General features: G+C 37.4%; 1 protein-coding gene across 4 annotated transcripts in view; it reads left to right on the top strand.

The window, feature by feature from the left end:
• TMEM19 (transmembrane protein 19) overlaps positions 1-2949 on the top strand; it is a 38756-nt gene extending 35807 nt beyond the window's left edge. For all 4 annotated transcript variants that reach the window (XM_083365949.1, XM_083365947.1, XM_083365950.1 and 1 more), the window contains one exon: positions 751-2949. In XM_083365949.1, coding sequence (XP_083222075.1) covers positions 751-914 — 164 coding nt within the window. In that variant the 3' untranslated portion in view covers positions 915-2949. The remainder of the gene's footprint in view (positions 1-750) is intronic.
• The last annotated feature ends 16939 nt before the right edge of the window (positions 2950-19888 follow it).

Below are 19888 nucleotides of genomic sequence, written 5' to 3' on the forward strand. Positions count from 1 at the left end.
ATCACAGACTGCAGCTTCTTCTCCAATTGGTCCCGCTTTCCCTGCGCAGACTAAATGGGAGATCCGCTCCAGGTTTTCCAGCCAGCCCTGTCCCTAAATTTTCAGCACCCGGCGTATAAGACGACCCCTGACTTTTGAGAAGATTTTCATGGGTTAAAAAGTAGTCTTATACGCCGGAAACTACGGTAAATCCCTTGGCAGAAATAGAAACAATTGCACAATAAGAACAGATTTGTTCCCTTCGTGTTTAGAAGTTGTTGAATCTAAAAAAGAATATTTTCCCTGTCTGAAATGGAATAGACTAAGATTAAAAGTTGAGGAGTGTTACAGAGCTGCTTTTGAAAAAAAGTATATATAGGATTACAGCCTACACTTTTGACTTTTTTTACGGTGCCTGCAACTTTATCCTATAATTTTTTCAATCATTTGCTGCTGTGACAGTGGCCATTTTCCACTAGCAATAAATCTCACAATATGTCAACAGTGATCTCGAAGTAAACTCTTACCTGGGAAACAACTTGAGAATGACAAAATGGGTAGTTTGTTGATTCTTGTTGATTCAGACTAAGAATCTCATCTTCAGTATTCTATCTTTAAAGGGCAGCTTACTACAGCAAAATTTAAACTGTAAATAGCCAGGTTTAGCCAAACCCTTACATAAGAATGAGGGCCAAATACACCTTTGACTTCTGTGTTATTGAAGACTGTTTTCTCCATTTGGTTATCATGCTGTTTTTACTGTTTCTTCAGGTTTTGATAAACGTACTGGAATGGTTGTCAACCATCAGACAGAAAATGCAACACACATTTCTGGTAAACCAATCCTGGATAACAATGCAGTGAACCTCTTCTCCTCTGTAGTCATTGCTTTGTTATTGCCAGGAATAGCATGGGGATTTTGGCCAAGAGGATGAAGACAAGGTATCGGTTTGCATTTTTTTTTCTTCAAACAAGCTGTGACTTAAAAGAGTCTCCACCAAAAGTCTTTATAATTCTGGACTGGAATCCATTCCTGCAACTGTTCTGAAAGCATGAGGAATCAGTAGGTTATTAAAGTTATACTTCCTGCAGCTGTTTTAGAAATTGAAGCTAAGACAGACAGGAAGAGAAGGAGTCTTGATTTAATATTGTTTCTTAGGTAATAGACTATAGTTATTACTTGATAGAATACCTGACTGCACTTCATTCTCCATAATCTATTAGGGAAATGGGAACTGGGAAAACTAAAATAACCTGTGACAGAATACCACTACAGCTACCTGAAGAAGTAAAGGATCTTGGTCTAGTGACTAAACAAAATGCTAAACTTTCAATATTATTCTGACATCTATTTTTGTGGGGACCTATTTTACTATGGCTAGGGAACTGGCCACTCTAGGTACCAACATACAATACAATCATAATTTTGCTTTTTGCTGTTAAAATATTTTTTATAATATGTATGGTCTAAAACCTAGTACTAATTTGTTGGTGCTTAAAGTTTAAAATTTAATTTATTGGGTTTAAAATATTATGTTTAAAAACAAAAAATGTATGCTTTGGCCATTGTCTGTAGTTATTAGCTATAGTTTTATCCTGGCATATGGAACAAATACTTTATATTTGTTTAAAATTTGTTTCGTCTTTGAGATGGATGTTGCTTTTTAAATCAAAGCTTGTAATAACTTACCCACTGATATCTGAACAGATAGAATGTTTATTTCTTCATAAAGATTGGGCCAAAAGGAAATTCACTTTAACCAAAAGCAACTCTTACTGGTAAATTACATTTTTCTTTTTCTTGTACTTTTTTAAAAATTATATTGGCAAGTTATGTTACAAATGCAGTGAACAATTTGTCAGGTTTGTTTGCAACTAGATCCATTTTCCATAATCTTATATTTGTCATTTTATATAAATAAGATACTTTAATTTTTAATTTTACACTAATCTTAAAGGAAAAAAAGTAAGAGGTTGGTGGATGCTTCAAAGAGGTTATGCCTACAGACAATTTTTAACATTGTTTGTAGAAATGGATTGTTTTCAGTTGTTTTTCTTGTCAATTACAACTGTAGATAAGATTGCCTATTAACAGTGAATGTGCATAAAGCAAATTTGAAGAACCGTTTGTAGAAATTGATTAAAACAAGACGTGCACATATGTAATATAAGACACTTGGATTTTCTGTAAAAATTACTATACAGATTTCTGTAATATAGACAGTGGAATACATGCCATAATAAAGTGAATACAGCACTGACTAGTGTTGACACTAATGTTGCAACACTATTTGACTATCTGTGGGTAATGACAAAATAGGTAATAAAATCTTAATGCAATCCAAGAAATTGATTGGATTGATGAAGATCTGGTTAAAATATTATAGATATCAGTGAAGCATTGTGAACAAATTATAAATAAGAATGGAAAATACAATATTTAATGGGAATGTATGAGGTGGGGAGAAGAATGTAGATTGAAATATTTTCCAAGTGTATTTATATGTTGCGATAAATAGAGCAGTAGGCATCTTTTTTGAAAATACATGTAGAAAATGTGTCCCAAATGAGCGTTTATAAATATGTTCAAATAAAAATAACTTTAAAGTGGCATCCAATCTGTTTTGTTTAATCATTACAGAAACAACATTGATACGTTACATTGAGAAAAATCATACAACTTTGATATCACTTTTGTTTATAAAATTAACTTAATGCCTTAATTAGGATCAGTTCTAAAAAGGGACAACCCTTTTTGCTACCGAAAATCATTACAGAAAAGCAAATTATCAGAAAAGATGGACATTTTAACAAACACAATTTAAAAGTCAAGAATTATTTTCTGTTTCACTTTGCATCAATTAACAGTCAAATAATGGGTTAGGACACTGAGCTTGTCGATCAGAAGGTCGGCAGTTTGGTGGATCAAATCCCGAGTGCCGCGTAGCAGAGTGAGCGCCTGTTACTCGTCCCAGCTTCTGCCCATCTAGCAGTTCGAAAGCACGTAAAAATGCAAGTAGAAAAATAGGGACCACTCCGGTGGGAAGGTAACAGCGTTCCGTGCTAGTCATGCCGGCCACATGACCACGGAGACGTCCTCGGACAAACGCTGGCTCTTCGGCTTTGAAACGGAGATGAGCACCGGCCCCTAGAGTCGGAAACGACTAGCACGCATGTGCGGGGGAACCTTTACCTTTACCTTTAATGAAGAAAATCATCAACAAGTTCACTGAAATATGTCTTCAGTTTTTCCTGGAGTTTGCCCAATTTCATGTTTGTTGCATCAATGACACTAACCATCTCATCCTCTGCCACCCCCCTTTTTCTTTTTGCCTTCAATCTTTCCCAACTTTAGAGATTTTTCCAATGAGTCCTATCTTCTCATATGAAGGCTAAAGCACTGAGCTTCAGCCTCAGAATCTGTCCTTCCAAAGAACACTCAGGATTCATTTCCTTTAGGAATAACTCCTTTGATCTCCTTTCAATTCAAGGGACTCTCGAGAGTCTTCTCCAATACCACAATTTGAAAATATCAATTCTTTGTTGCCCAGCCTTCCTTATGGTCCAACTTTCACAGCCATACGTTACTATTGGCAACCTCATTGGCTGGTTCATGTAACAATATGTAATAGCAAAGAGGTACTTTTGGAACTGTGCATTTGTTATAATTATCTTCACTTGGATTCCTGTTAACTAATCTACTGTCAATGACTTTTACTTCCTTTTCTAGTTAAGTTGATAGTAGCAATAGCGCTTAGCAATAGCGCTTAGACTGCCCCATAAGGCTTTACAGTATGGGTAGTCCTCGAGTTGTGAGTGTAATGGAGTCTGCCCATTCCACTCGTAAATCAAAAACTCGTAGAGTGAATTTTGTTTGAGATACGAGATCATTCCCTTTGTCATTAATACGCATGAGCCTTGTTAAGTGAACATGAGGTATTTCAGGATGGGGAAGACCATGGAGGGCCTAGTGCTGGAACAGGCCCCCAAGGCCTCCCCAACCCACTAAGATACCACATGCTTCCCCCTCCCTTCTTGCTGCGCTGGACTCACCTGGAAAAGATCCGTCTCCTCTCTGCTGTGGTTCCTGCTGTCAACTGGATTTGAGGTGGAGGAATGCTTCCGCACATCCCACGCCGCCTAATTCAGGCACTTATCGGTTAACTTTGCCATGGTCATTACGGGTCCTTCTCTGTGGGCGCCCCGGATTTATGGAATCATTTGCTGGTTGAGCTCCGGATGGCGCCCGACCTTCACTCCTTCCGACGCAATCTGAAGACTTATTTGTTCGAACAAGCTGGCCTGGCCTGATGGGGGATGGGTTTAGGTTTTATTGCTATTTTAAATGTATTTTAATCTACTGTTTTAACTTGGGCATCTTGTTTAATTCTTTTTTAGTTTTTGTATTCCTGTACTTTTATATGTTTGCCCTGTTCACCGCCCTGAGTCCTTCGGGAGAAGGGCGGTATACAAATAAAATTATTATTATTATTATTATTATTATTATTATTATTATTATTATTACATCCGGTCTTTCACCAGTCTCTCTTGGTCCCAGAACAACCGGCATGTCCACTCCGCCAATCAGAACGTCCCTCACCAGAACAACGATGGAGACAGCGCTCCCAAGTATGAGGTTGCCAGTATTTAAGACTCCCGTTGCTGAAAGGCTGATTTTAGTATTTGAGGGGAAGGGCTATGGACCGAAGGAGTTCGCCTGGGATGCTCCTGCTTTGGTGACGGCATTCCACGAACAGTTCCCTTCACAACTGTATCCGGCCCATTAGACCTGGGGGAGGGGTCCTGCAGTGCAGGATAGTGTGATTCCTCGCCAGCCAGTGGATCCGGTGGCTGAGTCTGAGGACTCAGATGAGGAGGAGGGGCCTGGAGTGACAGAGTCAGGAAGGCTCTGAGGAGCTCCAAGATATACGGTCGGACAAGGAGCCTAATCGCACTCGGGCTGAGACACAGCTGTGCTGGAAGCCTGAGTTGGACAGTGATGAAGAACAGCTGGGACAATGCACAGACAGGAGAAGAGAGTGGAATGCAATGGGGCGGCTCCAAAGGCAAAGGAGAAGACATTAGGAAGCCATTCCTTGGCTGAATTATAAAAGGGGAAGGTGTAGGAAGTACTGGTTGCCAAAGGCAACCGTTCCTGTTGAGGATCGAGTTTCTGTGGACTGTGTTTGTTTTCCTTGGACACTGAGTCAGGTCTGTGAGAATAAAAGGGGTTGGCTTTTTCTTGCGGTTCCTGCCTGTTTCTTGGTAGAGGGGTTTCTCCTTGTGAGCACAACAAGGACTCATGTAGGTCGGGACAGGACACCCCGGCAGGTGTGGGGAGGGAGGGAATAACCAGGGTGAATGTTGCAGAGCCACTGTGGTCACTCGTAAGGGCAAATGACTGCCGTGGTGCTGCTGCAATATTTGTAACTTTGGGACTTGCTCGTAAGCGCTAGGGGGCGCTCATCACGTATCTTCGAACAAGCGTTAAGTGAACGCTCGTAACTCAGGGATTAACTATACCCTCTGGGCAGTTTAGAGAGTCAGCATACTGCCCCCAACAGTCTGGGTCCTCATTTTACCAATCTTTGAAGGGTGGAAGGCTGAGTCAATCTTCAGCTCTGTCAGGATTGAATTGCAGCCTGTAGGCAGAGTTTCCTGCAATATTGCATTCTAACCTCTGTGGCACTAGATCAAGAGCTGCTAAAGAACCAGGCTGGTTATTTTTGCTTAAACTTTCACTTGAGTTGACTAGCATAAACAGGTTTCGTCTTTTCGTCTGCAAAGATACCCATTTACCTCATTTTTGAACTCATGAACATTTATGAACTCACACCTCATGTCACGAGGTCAGGGCTGCAAGCTATTCATTCCCTACAAAACCAGAATACAATAGAAAATTGGCAGAGAAATATACAGAATCAGAGGTGAAAATGCCTAAAATAGTCTTTTTTAAAAAAATCCTTTAACTGTCCTAGCAAAAGGACAATGTGGAAAACAATGGCCCAAGGCCTTTTTATCCTGAGCCTTTCTGCTGTAGCCTCATCCCTCCAGAAATGACTGCTCTTGTAACTACCACCTTTTCTGATCCTCTACTAGACTATAATGTGACTGGTGCTATGTAAACCTGATCTATATGTAGGATTATCTGGCTACATTTGCAGAATTATAGCTATCGTAGTATTAAGAAGGGGTGGGGGGGAGAGAAATCCATCTGTTGCATGTACATATAGTCCTGGAAACAAGGGTCCTAGCTTAGTATCTTCCTGATAGTCTAATGAAGGGCAGCATTACTACTTTAATGTAGCTCCTATTCAGATATTTTGTCTTTAGCCACTTTTTGAAATGGAATCTGAAAATACAGGTATTTTAGGCTGATCCAAATCTTACGTTTTTAACCTTCTATTAAAAAAATACTACTCGTGATTGATTCTTCCTTTTTCCTAAAGCATTTGTGAACGCATTGTCCTTTTATATCTAAGAAGTACATTTGAATGTTAGTGAAATGGAGTTATGTGTTAAATTCATTCTGTTAGATCCATTGATATAAAGTCAATATTAATTTCCTCTGGTGTTCCAGGAGTAAACATACTATGTCTTAAAAAGGAAGCCAGTACTACTCTTTTTATATGTCAAAATTCAGATCTTTCATCAAGCAAATGTGGCTGATATTCCTTCACACATACCATCGTTGAATGAACAAATTAATCATATCTCTGAATATGGAGTGAAAATGCTAGTATTATACACCTAGTATAAACATATTACAGAGCCTTTAATTCTGCCCCCAAAATTTAGAAAGTTAATGATTTTCATAAAGAAAATCAGAAACCATGTTTAAGTCAATGAAAATATTTCAGTACTTCCAAGTGAAAGAGACTAAATCCAAAACATTGTACCATCCTATTTCTCATAAAACAGAGCAAATAATTTGTTATACTAAAATGTTCTTTAACACTAAAGAAATATTCCATAATATGCAAACTTATACACCTGAGTTTTATAATTATTGTAATAAATGTAAACAAAAATAGTTTAAATAATGTTAATATTTTTTTTCTATTGCTAAATAGTAAGGGATATTCCTCATTCAAAAATTATTCTATGGATTTCTAAGTTTAATAGGCATTATTTTAAGCAACAAATGACAAGGAACTGCTGCCCTTGGAATAGGTGGAACTTGAGACTGCTAGAGAGCCTCAATCCTGGTGGGATTGTCTTAAGCCCGTGATGGCGAACCTGTGGCACGCATGCCACAGGTGGCACGCAGAGCCCTCTCTGTGGGCACCTGCGGCATTGCCCCAGTCCTAGGCCTTCATCTGGGTTTTATAAAACCTTTTCGCTTTAGGCCTCTGCTGCCACGTGCAAGAAAAAAAATGGTTCAAACAATCAACTTCAACTTCTCACGGGAAAAAACAGATCTTGCAAAGTTGGAGTTGATTCATTGAACATTTTAGTCCCACCCAGTCTGCCGTTACCACCGCAGCCACGCCCACCTGGCACCCGACAATACATAAGTGGGTTTTGGGTTGCAGTTTGGGCACTCGGTCTCTAAAAGGTTCGTTATCACTATCTGGAACTGTGCTCAGGAGCAGGTTTGGCCTGTTGGCAGAGCCGTTGCTAGGAGTATAAAGGCTGTCAAAGGAACACCCTGATCCAAGGAAGGAGTTCATACACGTATTGCTGGGTTGCTGCCAGACTGCTCTTGCTCTGGCCAGACAAGCTGGCAGGAGTTCTGTTAGAACATTGTCTGATAGTTTTATTTATTGCAGGCCACACTATTTATTGTCATATTTTAGCTTGGTCAAAATACACACTAAAAGTCTTGTGCATGTACTTTGCACAATGAAGTTTGAGAATTCCTGTATGTATCACATATTTCCCATGGGTGTCAAATGAATCCAATTTGTACTATTTAGGATCTAAACTGGATGTCATGGTTCCGACAAATGAAACTCTTCAAAGAACTTCAAGACTTTGGTTGCTAGTAGCTTGAGTGGGTCAATGCAATATGGCCAGCCTTTCTCCTGTCAGGTTAGAAGGCTTTCCCCAAGTCGAACGGAATGGCCACTGCCTTTCCAGAATCGCTGGAGCACATACATCTGAATTCCCCTCCCCTAAACACATAATATCAAAGCACAATTTCCATCTCTAATTTGCAGTCATAAATCACATTCTCTAAATAGTTTGAAATGCAAGCTTTCCCTGTTTCCAACCCTTTTGTTATCATCTCTTATTTCAAAAGCCCCAGAATGGTTATGTCTAATTAACTCCCATCACATTCCTCCTCCTTTTCGAGTGTCATCTAATTCTAAGAGTAAAGCACAGAAAGAAAAAGGCTGCATCTCCCTATGTTGTCAAAGCAAGAACATTTGATGTTAGCATTGACCCTGGAGTGGTTTCTATGAAAAGATACATTGTGCTGAAACAAACAAAAGAAATTACATGTGACCATTGACTTCAATGATTTTTCTCTGTAGTAGTCTATCCATTGTAGTGAGGAGGTAGCAGCTAAGAGTTTGTCTTTTAAAATAAAATAGAATTTAAGCCATTTCACTATGTTAAGGCATATTCATGCTTGGTCAAAATACCAGTACAACACTAGAAGTCTTTTACATGTATTTTGCAATGAACTATATATACTTGTTACTATTTGTGCATTTACGGCTTCATTCCTAGCTATTCACACCCTCCAAGATTTTCCATAATGGTTATGAGTGAACGGAATACAGCATTGGTGATAAACACCATAGAAATTTGGGAGTGAAAGCATGGTTAGTTTTAATTAGATTAGCTCCATCCCTTTCATATTTTGAAAGTCCCTCAAGACTTGGTTATGTAATCAGGCTTGGGGCTGCCAGGAAACCAAATGGTCTCTTTGTTAGGTGTCTATTGTTATCCACCATTTGTTTAGGGTTGGTATATTTGTTTTTATAATTTCTGTTTTAATTTGGATTTTATATTTTTATATTGCTTATTTTATACCTGTTATTTGATTGTTTGTACACTGCCCAGAATCACAATTTATGAAAAGGGTGGCTATATAAATTTGATTAATAAATACATACACAAGCATCTCCTGCCAAAAGAATAGAGGTTCATAATGCATATTTTGTATTACACTTAAATTAAATACAATTTCTATTTATTTTACACATGTAAAATGATTTGTTTCAAGTGCTTCTATACTGATTTGTACAATTCTGAGCAGCTTATTTATAAACAACCTCTTCTGGCTTTGCCACTTTTAATTACAGTGATAAAATGCTAATTCATATCTTAGTTTCTTGTTCCCCTGCAGCCCATTTTCACAGCTTAAGCCATGTTATGAGAAATCTAAAACCTGCAGATGGAAGAGTTGAACTGTACCTCCAAATCAAACATTACCAAGGGTAAGAGACATTGCAAGTTATAGTTCAGCAAAAACTCATAGATTCTCCCAGTGTGATCTAAAAATACATTTTATTAGAACAAGCAATAACAAGGAAGACAGTTTTTATAATATATTTGAACAAAGAACTTAGATGTGATAGTGGCACAGAACATTAAAACATGGGAATAATGCTATATGCAGGACATTACATCATTGCCTCAATTTCTGGTGCTGACCTTTTTGTATCTATGTGATTATTTTGGTTAAGATTTTTTTTCCCTGTCCTTGCTGAAACAGTAACCGTACTCCAGTCATAAAATAGCTAGGCAAAGAAATACAAATGCTTAATGCTGTCTCACTAAATGTTTCAGAAAGTTACCTGATACAATTTCCAATCATGAGTAAAACTGGATTACGGTATAGGCAAATACTGGTACAATTTTTTTATAAGACTTTCTCATGTACATTTTAAGTTCTACATTTGCTTAAGAAGAAATCCCTGCTCATTCCATCCCATATGACTGTTGATATGTACTATAAGTTCATTAAAAATCCATCACAAGAATCATTACAATTACTGATTTTCTAGGTCAGGGTGTTAAACTGCCAACCTGTGGCCCGGCTGCATCATGCGGAGGCCGCACCCACCCCAGCTCTGGCAATGGGAAAAAAGTCGTTATAACATCACGACACGTCACATGATGCAGCAAGTTTGACACCTGTGTTCTAGGTGCATTGCCTCAATCTGAGTTCTCATTAATATTGCATGAGCTGTCATTTTAAACATGAAAAGATGTTTTATTCAATAATGATTTACCAATGGGAACAGCACCACCTACTGGTTTCTTTATGAACCAACTGGTAGTATGGAAAAATCAAAATGTGAAATCTCATTATAGCCCAATAAGCACTCTATTTGCATCCTCTTTCTCCTTTGTAGGATATCAGCTTGACAATGATTGAATATTTTTAGTCAAAAATATTTATACCCCCAAACTTTTTGCTTAACTAGAAATAAGTAGCATTTATTTGAACATTATGCTTGCACCAACCCCCTTATAAAAAAACATATTTGTCAGAAAAAAGTAATCTTGATTTCACAGCTAAAAGATGTTGACAATAAGAAATTCTAACATACTATATTTCTGTTGCAACATGGGATACCATTTCTGCATAAGCTTAAGCAGCTCTAAATCTTTTAGGGAAATATTTTTTTTCCACAGAAATAGATTTACCTTGTCAAAGGTAAGTTTCCCTCAAATCAAGCTCCTTTCCTGGTATCTACAAATCCAAATTCAATCCATACTATTAATCTAGCTATTAATATATTATGTTGATAGCTATAGAACTTTGCTGACATTCAATCTAGCCTACAGCTTTGGGAATTCGAATTAAATCTTTCATTCAAGTACTAACTAGTCTGACTTGATTTTCAAGATCATTCAAGGCTGGGTAGCTGCTATCCTGTGATGAAGCCTTGATTTACCATGATCAGAAAATTAAAATGGACTGATATTATCCAGCGTCATGAGTTCTTGTCATAAGTATTCTTTCTATAAAAAATGCCTGTAGCAATTTGTCTGAAATTAGAACTTTTTACCTTAAAAACATTTCTCCCTTTTTCTTCAAAGACTTCTTTCAAAGCACACTGGATTAAACAATTAGCCACCCTAAATCTTCTAAAGTAATCTTGAACAAGACTTAGTTTGAAATCTATGAATAATTTAAAACTATGTTGTAGCCAACTCACTTTTGATAACTGCCCTTTGGTTTGCTTTTGATCTCTTATTTGGAGTTCCTAGTTTTCCAATGCTTTTATAAAAGCTGTATTTCCCATTTGGAAAAAATAAATAAAGACGTGTACAATTTAAACTTCATTATTATCACATTGAAGCCATGTTTACCACTGCATCATGTGAAAAGCCATTATTGTTTATTCAACCAACACAATTAAAACAAGGGGAAATCACAGTAGAATGGACTACCATATCTACCATATTCAGCTTATTTCACTATGTGCAGCATCAGAAATATATAAAAATGCTTTTCAAAGTTACATGGCCATAACTGAAGGCAAAGGTAAAGATATAAACCAACTTGACTTATAGTACCTTCATGTTGTATCTAATTACATTATTTAATGGTCACTCCTAAAAATGGAGCCTTTGTCATCCTAGCTGGATCATAAATTTCATGTTAAAGAAACAGGTGCAAATAGATAAATGTACATATTTTTAAAATGTATGCAAATTAATCTATGTAACAGCATGAAATGTACTAGAAAGGTAAGCATCAAGGCTGACGGGGTTTCGGAATTTATTTTTCAAATGGACAATAAGCCGTGCCCTTCATTTCTTAATCAATTTATAAGACTATTATCTTTATTAGCTAAAAGAGGCTCTATTTAGTTAGAGCTTATCACTCTTTTTTGAAGCTATGCGCCATTTTTGAGACTCCTTTATTGTTAAAAGACAAGGAACAGGGTTGCTGGAGGCAGCTAAAATAAGGAAGCGTAGAGTACTTTCTCTTCAGAAATATAAGGATAACAATTGTGGTCTTAATTTACTATTTTTAGAATAATCTGCAGCCCCATATTGTGTTGTTGTGGTTGAAATTTTCTGATTTTCATGAACTGATTGGCTAGAAAAAGGAATAAAGAAATAAATAACATTTTTGACCACTAGAGGGAGCTATGAAGATGTTTAACTCTGAGCTGGAATCTGTCACAAGAAAATTTCTGAAAAGTCTATACAGAAAATCATTTATACCATAAATCACTTAGGGTCCAAAGGTACTAATTATACAGAGGATATTAAAAAAGAACATTATCAACCCACTGTAGAAAATTGTCAACCCACTGTGTCAACTCCACAAATGATGGACAGTGCAAATAACCTAACTGTACCTTTGAAATATAAATCTGACACCAGTTTTTATTATAATGATGGTTTGAATATAACCCTCCCAGTGCAACTGAAACAGGAGTGTTAAGTAAACTCACAACTTTTAAGAGGTCAAGTTTGGGATTTTTCCCTCATGGATACCAATAAGGTCAAAAACTCTTTGAGAAAAAAAGATATGATAGACATCTTAGAGAAGGAAACTATTCTACGAGCATTTGCTCCAGGTTAATCTACAATGTCTAATAGAACAAACTAGGGACATTTTTTTTCACGGACATAAATAAGGCTGAGAATTTCTTAAAGAAGAGACTTGATAGACACCCCTGAGAAGAAAAAGATTTCATTCTATGAAGACAAGCTGTAGGGAGTGACTTAAATTTAATGATTTAAATAGGATGGATTTTTGATATATGTATTGAAAGAAAGCTTTAAGATTGCTTTGTATATATAAAATGAGTTTGTAAATGCATGTCTTTTTATGTAATGCTAAATAACTCCCAAAGTTTGTAAAATACTAATGATTAAATTTGAAAATAAGAGAAGAAAAAGATCCTCCATGAGGATAAACTCGAGAAATTTGAACTCATGTACAAATTGGAGTTAATTGGACTTATATTGGTGTGATATTTATAATTGGATAAAAACTCTAATGTAGTTTTGTGTTTTGGATTCTGGATTTAAAATGAAGAGGGTTTTCCCCACTTCCCCATATATAATACTTGAGTATTACTTAAAGTTAGTAAAATATCCAAACTACAAAAAGTTTTTTCTTCCTTTAGGGTTAAAAAATTGAAATAATAGAGAATTGATTCTCTTAATATGAATTATGATAAAGATTAATGAGTTAATAGAAGTATATATTATTCCCCAAAGCAAAGAGAAGCAGAGATGGTCAAACTGATTCTTTTATCCAAAGAAGAGAGCATATTTAGCCTTGTTTCTATTTTGAAATTGCTTCTGGATTTTATGCTTGCAGTGAAAAAAAATGAAACTTTGATTTTGTTTTTGCTAATTAGGTTTATTGTTATAAAAATGGCTTGTACAAATTGTAGAAGTAAAAAGTTGCGGTTGTAATGTTATCTTCTACTATGCTAAAGAGAGTCAGAAGATGAACTTCTGGTTTTCCACAGGAGCGAGCAGTTGCGGGCTTGCAGATTCTCCGCACCCCTGTGGGTAATTTCTCCCTGCCAGGGAACCCTAAATGGCTCTAAGCTGCCCCACAGAGGTGATGAAAAAAGAAGGGTGCTCCAGCGATTCTGGAAAGGCAGTGGCCATTCCGTTCGACTTGGGGAAAGCCTTCTAACCTGACAGGAGAAAGGCTGGCCATATTGCATTGACCAGCTCAAGCTACTAGCAACCGAAGTCCAAAGGCACTAACCAGCACAACTGTGAACAGCCTGTTTGAAACTGGGTGAAGAATTTGATCTTTTCTTTTCTATTCTACATTTAATTTCCTGGAAAAGATTCCCCAAGGAGCAAAATACCTCTGAAAGGGAAGGAGGGGGATTTATGCCCTACCCTTATACTAACGGAAGCAGCGAATTAATCTTTTTATAGAGGATCTAAACATATGGAAGTAAATAAATATAAAACCTGAAATTTAAAACTTAATTCTGGATAAATCTAAAATTGTTTGAATGGTTAAGACTCTCATTCTAAAGATAATTGTTCATTTTGGAATTTGAAAAACAAATAGTTGCTGACACCTAGTGTTGGATGAAGACTATGACAGCTATGACTTTAATAGGAGACTTGGCAAAACCTGGGAAAAGCTAATCTGTGTTTGTGACCTTAAAAGCTTTAACAACAAAGAACAGCTGTGACAAAAAAAGACAATAATCTGGGCTGTAGACAAAGAGAATTATAAATTTCAGAAAAAAAAATCTTTTTTGAACTATTTGGATTACAAATATCTATTTAATTGGGACTCTAAAGATATTTGCAGAGAAAAGAAAGGAAGAGAAAAACTCAAATTCTTGGCCATCATGGATCAGAGACATGTAGAAAGAACATATCAAGAAAACATAAATACTTCACAGGAGGAGATATATAGTATACTGCAACTAATTCAAACAACAATGACTTTAAACCACAAAGAAATCCAAAATAACTTTGAAAATATAAATCAATCTATTTTCAAGTTAACTCTACAACAAAAATTTTTCCAGAAAACAACAACAGAGAAGGAGCAGATAAAACAGATAAATGGATATAGAATTTAGAATAGAGACTTAAAGATGGAACTTAACAAAACAAAGAAACATGATTTAATCCTAATGGGGAAAAATCACAAAAATTGGAAAAAAACAACTTATCCCTTAAGACAACAAAATAAATCTGAGGACAAGAAAACAGACTGGATAAAATGGACTGTAGAGATGTCAGGAACATCGGAGAGAAAGGAAATGATAAGAGAAGCGTAGAGAAAGAATAAGAAAAACATTTTCAACAAACATGGAAAGACAGAAGCCCCATACAAAAACACGTCACCTGATTTACTTTTTATATCTACAGTAACATTTCTGAACATATGGAAAAACTTTTTGATTCAGCAAAATACCTTGATTAAGAAAGATACTGGGCAAAGGAAAAAGGCTAAAGTGGAAACCAAGAAAATAGATGATGGGACTTACCAGAGAGAATACTTAAAAAAGAAAAAATTGTTTGAATATGGTTAAAGAAATAGAAAGGTTTTGGAATATATACAGTTGCAAGAAAAAGTATGTGAACCCTTTGGGATTATGTGGAGTTTTGCATGAATTGGCCATAAAATGCGCTCTAAACATCATGTAAGTCACAACAATAGAAAAACACAGTCTGCTTAAAATAATACTACACAAACACTAGCTGTTGTCATGTTTTAATTGAACATAAGATGGAAACATTCACAGTGCAGGGTGGAAAAAGTATGTGAACCTTTGGACTTAATAACTGGTTGACCCTCCTTTGGCAGCAATAACCTCAACCAAACATTTCCTGTAGTTGCAGATCAGACCTGCACAACAATCTGGAGTAATTTTGGACCACTCCTCTTCACAAAACTGTTTCAGTGTAGCAATATTCTTGGTACGTCTGGTGTGAATCGCTCTCTTAAGGTCATGCCACAGCATTTCAATCGGGTTGAGGTCAGGACTCTGACTGGGCCACTCCAGAAGGCGTATTCTGTTCTGTTGAAGCCATTGTTTTGTTGAATTACTTGTATGCTTTGGGTCATTGTCCTGTTGCATCACCCATCCTCTGCGGAGCTTCAGTTGGCGGACAGATGGTCGTATGTTTTCCTGCAAAATGTCCTGATAAACTCTGGAATTCATTTTCCCATCAATGACAACAATCCGTCCAGGCCCTGAGGCAGCAAAGCAGCCCCAAACCATGATGCTCCCCCGCCATGTTTTACAGTGGGGATGAGGTTTTGATGTTGGTGTGCTGTGCCTTTTTTTCTCCACACATAGTGTTGTGTGTTTTTCCCAAACAACTCAATTTTGGTTTCATCCGTCCACAGTATATTTTGCCAGTAGTGCTGTGAAACATCCAGGTACTCTTTTGCAAACTTCAAACGTGCTGCAATATATTTTTTGAACAGCAATGGCTTCCTCGGTGGTGTCCTCCCATGTACTCCATTCTTGTTTAATGTTTTCCTTATTGTAGATGTGTCAACAAAAATGTTAGCATGTGCCAGAGATTTCTGTAGGTCTTTAGCTGACACTCTAGGATTCTTCTTTATCTCATTAAGCATTATGCGCTGTGCTGTTGCAGTCATTTTTACAGGACGACCATGCCTAGGGAGAGTAGCAACAGTGCTAAAATTTCTCCATTTGTAGACAGTCTGTCTTACCGTGGACACATGAACATCAAGGCTTTTGGAGATACTTTTGTAACGATTTCCAGCTTCATGCAAGTCAACAATTGTTGATCGTAGGTCTTCTGAGAGCTCTTTTCTGCGAGGCATGGTTCACATCAGACAGTGCTTCTTGAGACCAGTAAACCCAAAACAGGTGTGTGTTTTTAAAGCGCATGACAGCTGTCAGCAACACATCCAATATCATCACACTGATTGGAGTCAAGGTTGGCTCACTCCTGGCTCCAATTAGCTCTTGGAGAAGTCATTAAGCTAGGGGTTCACATACTTTTTCCACCCTGCACTGTGAATGTTTCCATCTTATGTTCAATTAAAACATGACAACAGCTAATGTTTGTGTAGTATTATTTTAAGCAGACTGTGTTTTTCTATTGTTGTGACTTACATGACGTTTAGAGCGCATTTTATGGCCAATTCATGCAAAACTCCACGTAATCCCAAAGGGTTCACATACTTTTTCTTGCAACTGTATGTCATTCTAAGAGGGATGAATTCCCTAAATAATATTGTATGCTTTTTTCCCCTTTTTTGTTCTCTTTGTTGATATGAGTAATATAAAAAAGTTGAAATGACTTAAAGGAAATGTTTTAGATATTTAAATGTGATTGAATTTAAGAAAATTATAATGGATAAAAATGTTTTGAATAAGACTTAAAGGACTAGATGACTAGATGTATTAAATGGAATGTTTAAAGATTAAATATATTTTTAATTATGGTTAAATGAATAAGAAATTTAGGAAATTATTATTATTATTATTTATTAAATTTATATACCGCCCTTCTCCCGAGGGACTCAGAGCGGTGAACAGGGCACATATAAATAGCAAATACAAAAATTAAAAAGAGAATTAAATAATCGCCCAGTAAAACAATACAGTATAAAAACCCATTAAGAACCCTAAAATCCCCCCATCAGGCCAGGCCAGCTTGTTCGAATAAGTGGGTCTTCAGACCGCGTCGGAAGGAGCGAAGGTCCGGTGCCGTCCGGAGCTCGACCGGCAGCTGGTTCCATAAAGCTGGAGCGCCCACAGAGAAGGCCCTCCCCCTGGGGGCCGCCAGCCGACATTCTCTGACCGGAGGCACCCTGAGGAGGCCCTCTCTGTGGGAACGCACAGGGCGGAGGCAAGTTGACGCCGGCAGCAGGTGGTCCCCAAGGTACTCCGGACCCATGCCATGTAGGGACTTAAAGACCATAACTAGAACCTTGAACCTCACCCGGAAGACAACTGGTAACCAATGCAGCTCACGGAGCAAAGGTGTAACATGGGAGTACCAGGAAACTCCCAAGACAACTCTCGCGGCCGCATTCTGTACCAGTTGAAATAAATATATAATAGCTTAGGAGGGATATATATTTTAAGTAGTATGTTATTTTTTATGTTTCTTTACTCTTTCTCTCCTTTTTTCACTGTTTTATCTATCCCTTAAGAAATGTAAATGTGTGAGATGGTTCATATGGAAAAATAGAGTTAAATTTTTAAATGTAATTATTTTTTGAGAAAATCTTAACCAGTAAGAATACCTAGAATTTGCTGGGAGAAACAAATTAAAATAAGGACTGTAACAGGATCTATGATAAGGCAACCAGAATGATTGGATAGAAAAGAAATATATTGATGTGATTATTATTTTTAGGAGTATTGAGAAAAAATATGTATTTAATTTTTATCGATCAAAACAATAAGAATTGTATTAACTTAATGTTTGCAAAAGAGGATATTTTGGGAAAAGAGGAAATCAACTAAAACCATTATGTAGATTATGAATTATAGAAATCAGTTGTTAGTGATTGTTTTATAAATGTAACCCAGACAACACACACCAATTAAGTGATTTATGTTTAAAATAATCAATAAAATATATATTACCAAAAAAAGAGTCAGAAGTTGGTGCCTTTTTCTTTTCCCTCTTGACACCTTTCCTTTCCCTCCCCCTCCTCCTAGTTTTCTACTACTTTTTTGAATTTCTCTTTATAGTTTATATTTTGATAAACCAATAAAAAACTAATACTGGAAAAAGGCTGACAGTGTTTGTTGTATACAAATCTTGCAACCATCCTTGAATTAAAACATTCTAATCAAAATGAAAACTTAAAAAAAAGCTTTTTTCATGTAAGAACTTCTCAAGAATTTGTAGGCACTATCAGATGTAGGTAACTATAATTCTCATCCTACTAGGAAATGTGTGAAGGACTGATACAGTTTTTAACAAGCTTTTTTCAGGCTGTTTGGAAAACACAGAAAATGATCTAGAAATGTTTAAAACAAGAGTTGGGAAAAATATCCAGTTTTGAATAATTACATAGCTCAACCTCTATAATGCATTTATACAAAGATACTGCGTCAAAGCAAGTTTGCTGAATAAGCCACAATAATTAATTTGCATATTATTCTAAGGTATATGCAGGTTCAAGTTTTACATGCAATAGAGTGGCAGCTGGACTTCACAGGATAACAGCATCAGGTCGACAATCAGAAAAGCTTTTAATTTTGACAGATGGCAGCCTAGAAAAAGTTTTTCCCAGTACTTTCCGTTTGATAAATTTGTTTCATTTTTGTTGTTTGCATCAGGTTGGTAGAAGCAGTACGTTAGGAACAGATATAATCTTAGACATGATCGCACGATTAGAATTACTGTTTGAAAATCTTTAAGCAGGAAATATGTGGTCACCTTTCTTGCCACCAGATGTATCTATTTTGATAACAGCCACTAGCATAACAAATTACAAGGTGTGGTGTATTAATTCCTATAACTCTAAATGAACTATCAAAGGAAGGTAATCTGCATCTTATCAGCAACTGTTTGTAAGTGGGTGCTTATAAATCAGCACTAATTTCTTCCGTTTCACTTCCTTGGGCTTCCCTCTTGCTCCCGAGTCTATGCGCACGCATATAGTATGTAGGATTACTACATACTTCCCCATCTGATTTAACTACGTTTATTAGCCTTGAAGAGACCCAAAACTTCTTCGTGGAGTTACAGCAATTTTTTTTTTGCAGCAAACCGAAAAGATACAGTACGTATTTCTCAAACTTTGCAAATTCTCTGCAGGCTTACCAAGACCAGAAGGAAATGTCATGGAAACAAAAGTCCTGCAGACTTTCTTTCCAAGTATGAATACAAAAGCATGGCCTTCCACCCCGCCCCCCCCGCTTCGCTTGTTTCTCGTTAGAACCCCTGAGCACGAAACATTGCTTAAGAAGACCAATTTAACAACTGTCAAATTGGCCTCTTCTACCGCCGATAGCAAACTCAGCAACTACCGCAGTCCCAGCGCCCGCCCCATAGAAAAAGACGAAACTTGACATCGGCTCCGCGGCCCTATCGCGTCCACTTAACAGATCTCACGTTACCCAACGTCATCTCCGCCCGGACTCCTCTAGGCCAGGGGTAGGCAACCTCGGCTCTTTTATGACTCGTGGACTTCAAGTCCCAGAATTCCTGAGCCAGCCAAGCTGGCTCAGGAATTCTGGGACTTGAAGTCCATGAGTCATAAAAGAGCCGAGGTTGCCTACCCCTTGCTCTAGGCCAGGGGTAGGCAACCTCGGCTCTTTTATGACTGGTGGACTTCAACTCCCAGAATTCCTGAGCCGGCCTGGCTCAGCTTGGAAACCTCTCCCTTTCCCCTCAGCGTGGCTGGCTCAGGAATTCTGGGAATTGAAGTCCACGAGTCATAAAGCGGCCTAGGCCTAGCCCAGGGGTAGGCAACCTCGGCTTTTTTATGACTCCTGGACTTCAACTCCCAGAATTCCTGAGCCAGCCTGACTCAGCTTGG

This window comes from Vipera ursinii, assembly GCF_947247035.1.
Source record: "Vipera ursinii genome assembly, chromosome: 6".
Classification (NCBI taxonomy): domain Eukaryota; kingdom Metazoa; phylum Chordata; class Lepidosauria; order Squamata; family Viperidae; genus Vipera; species Vipera ursinii.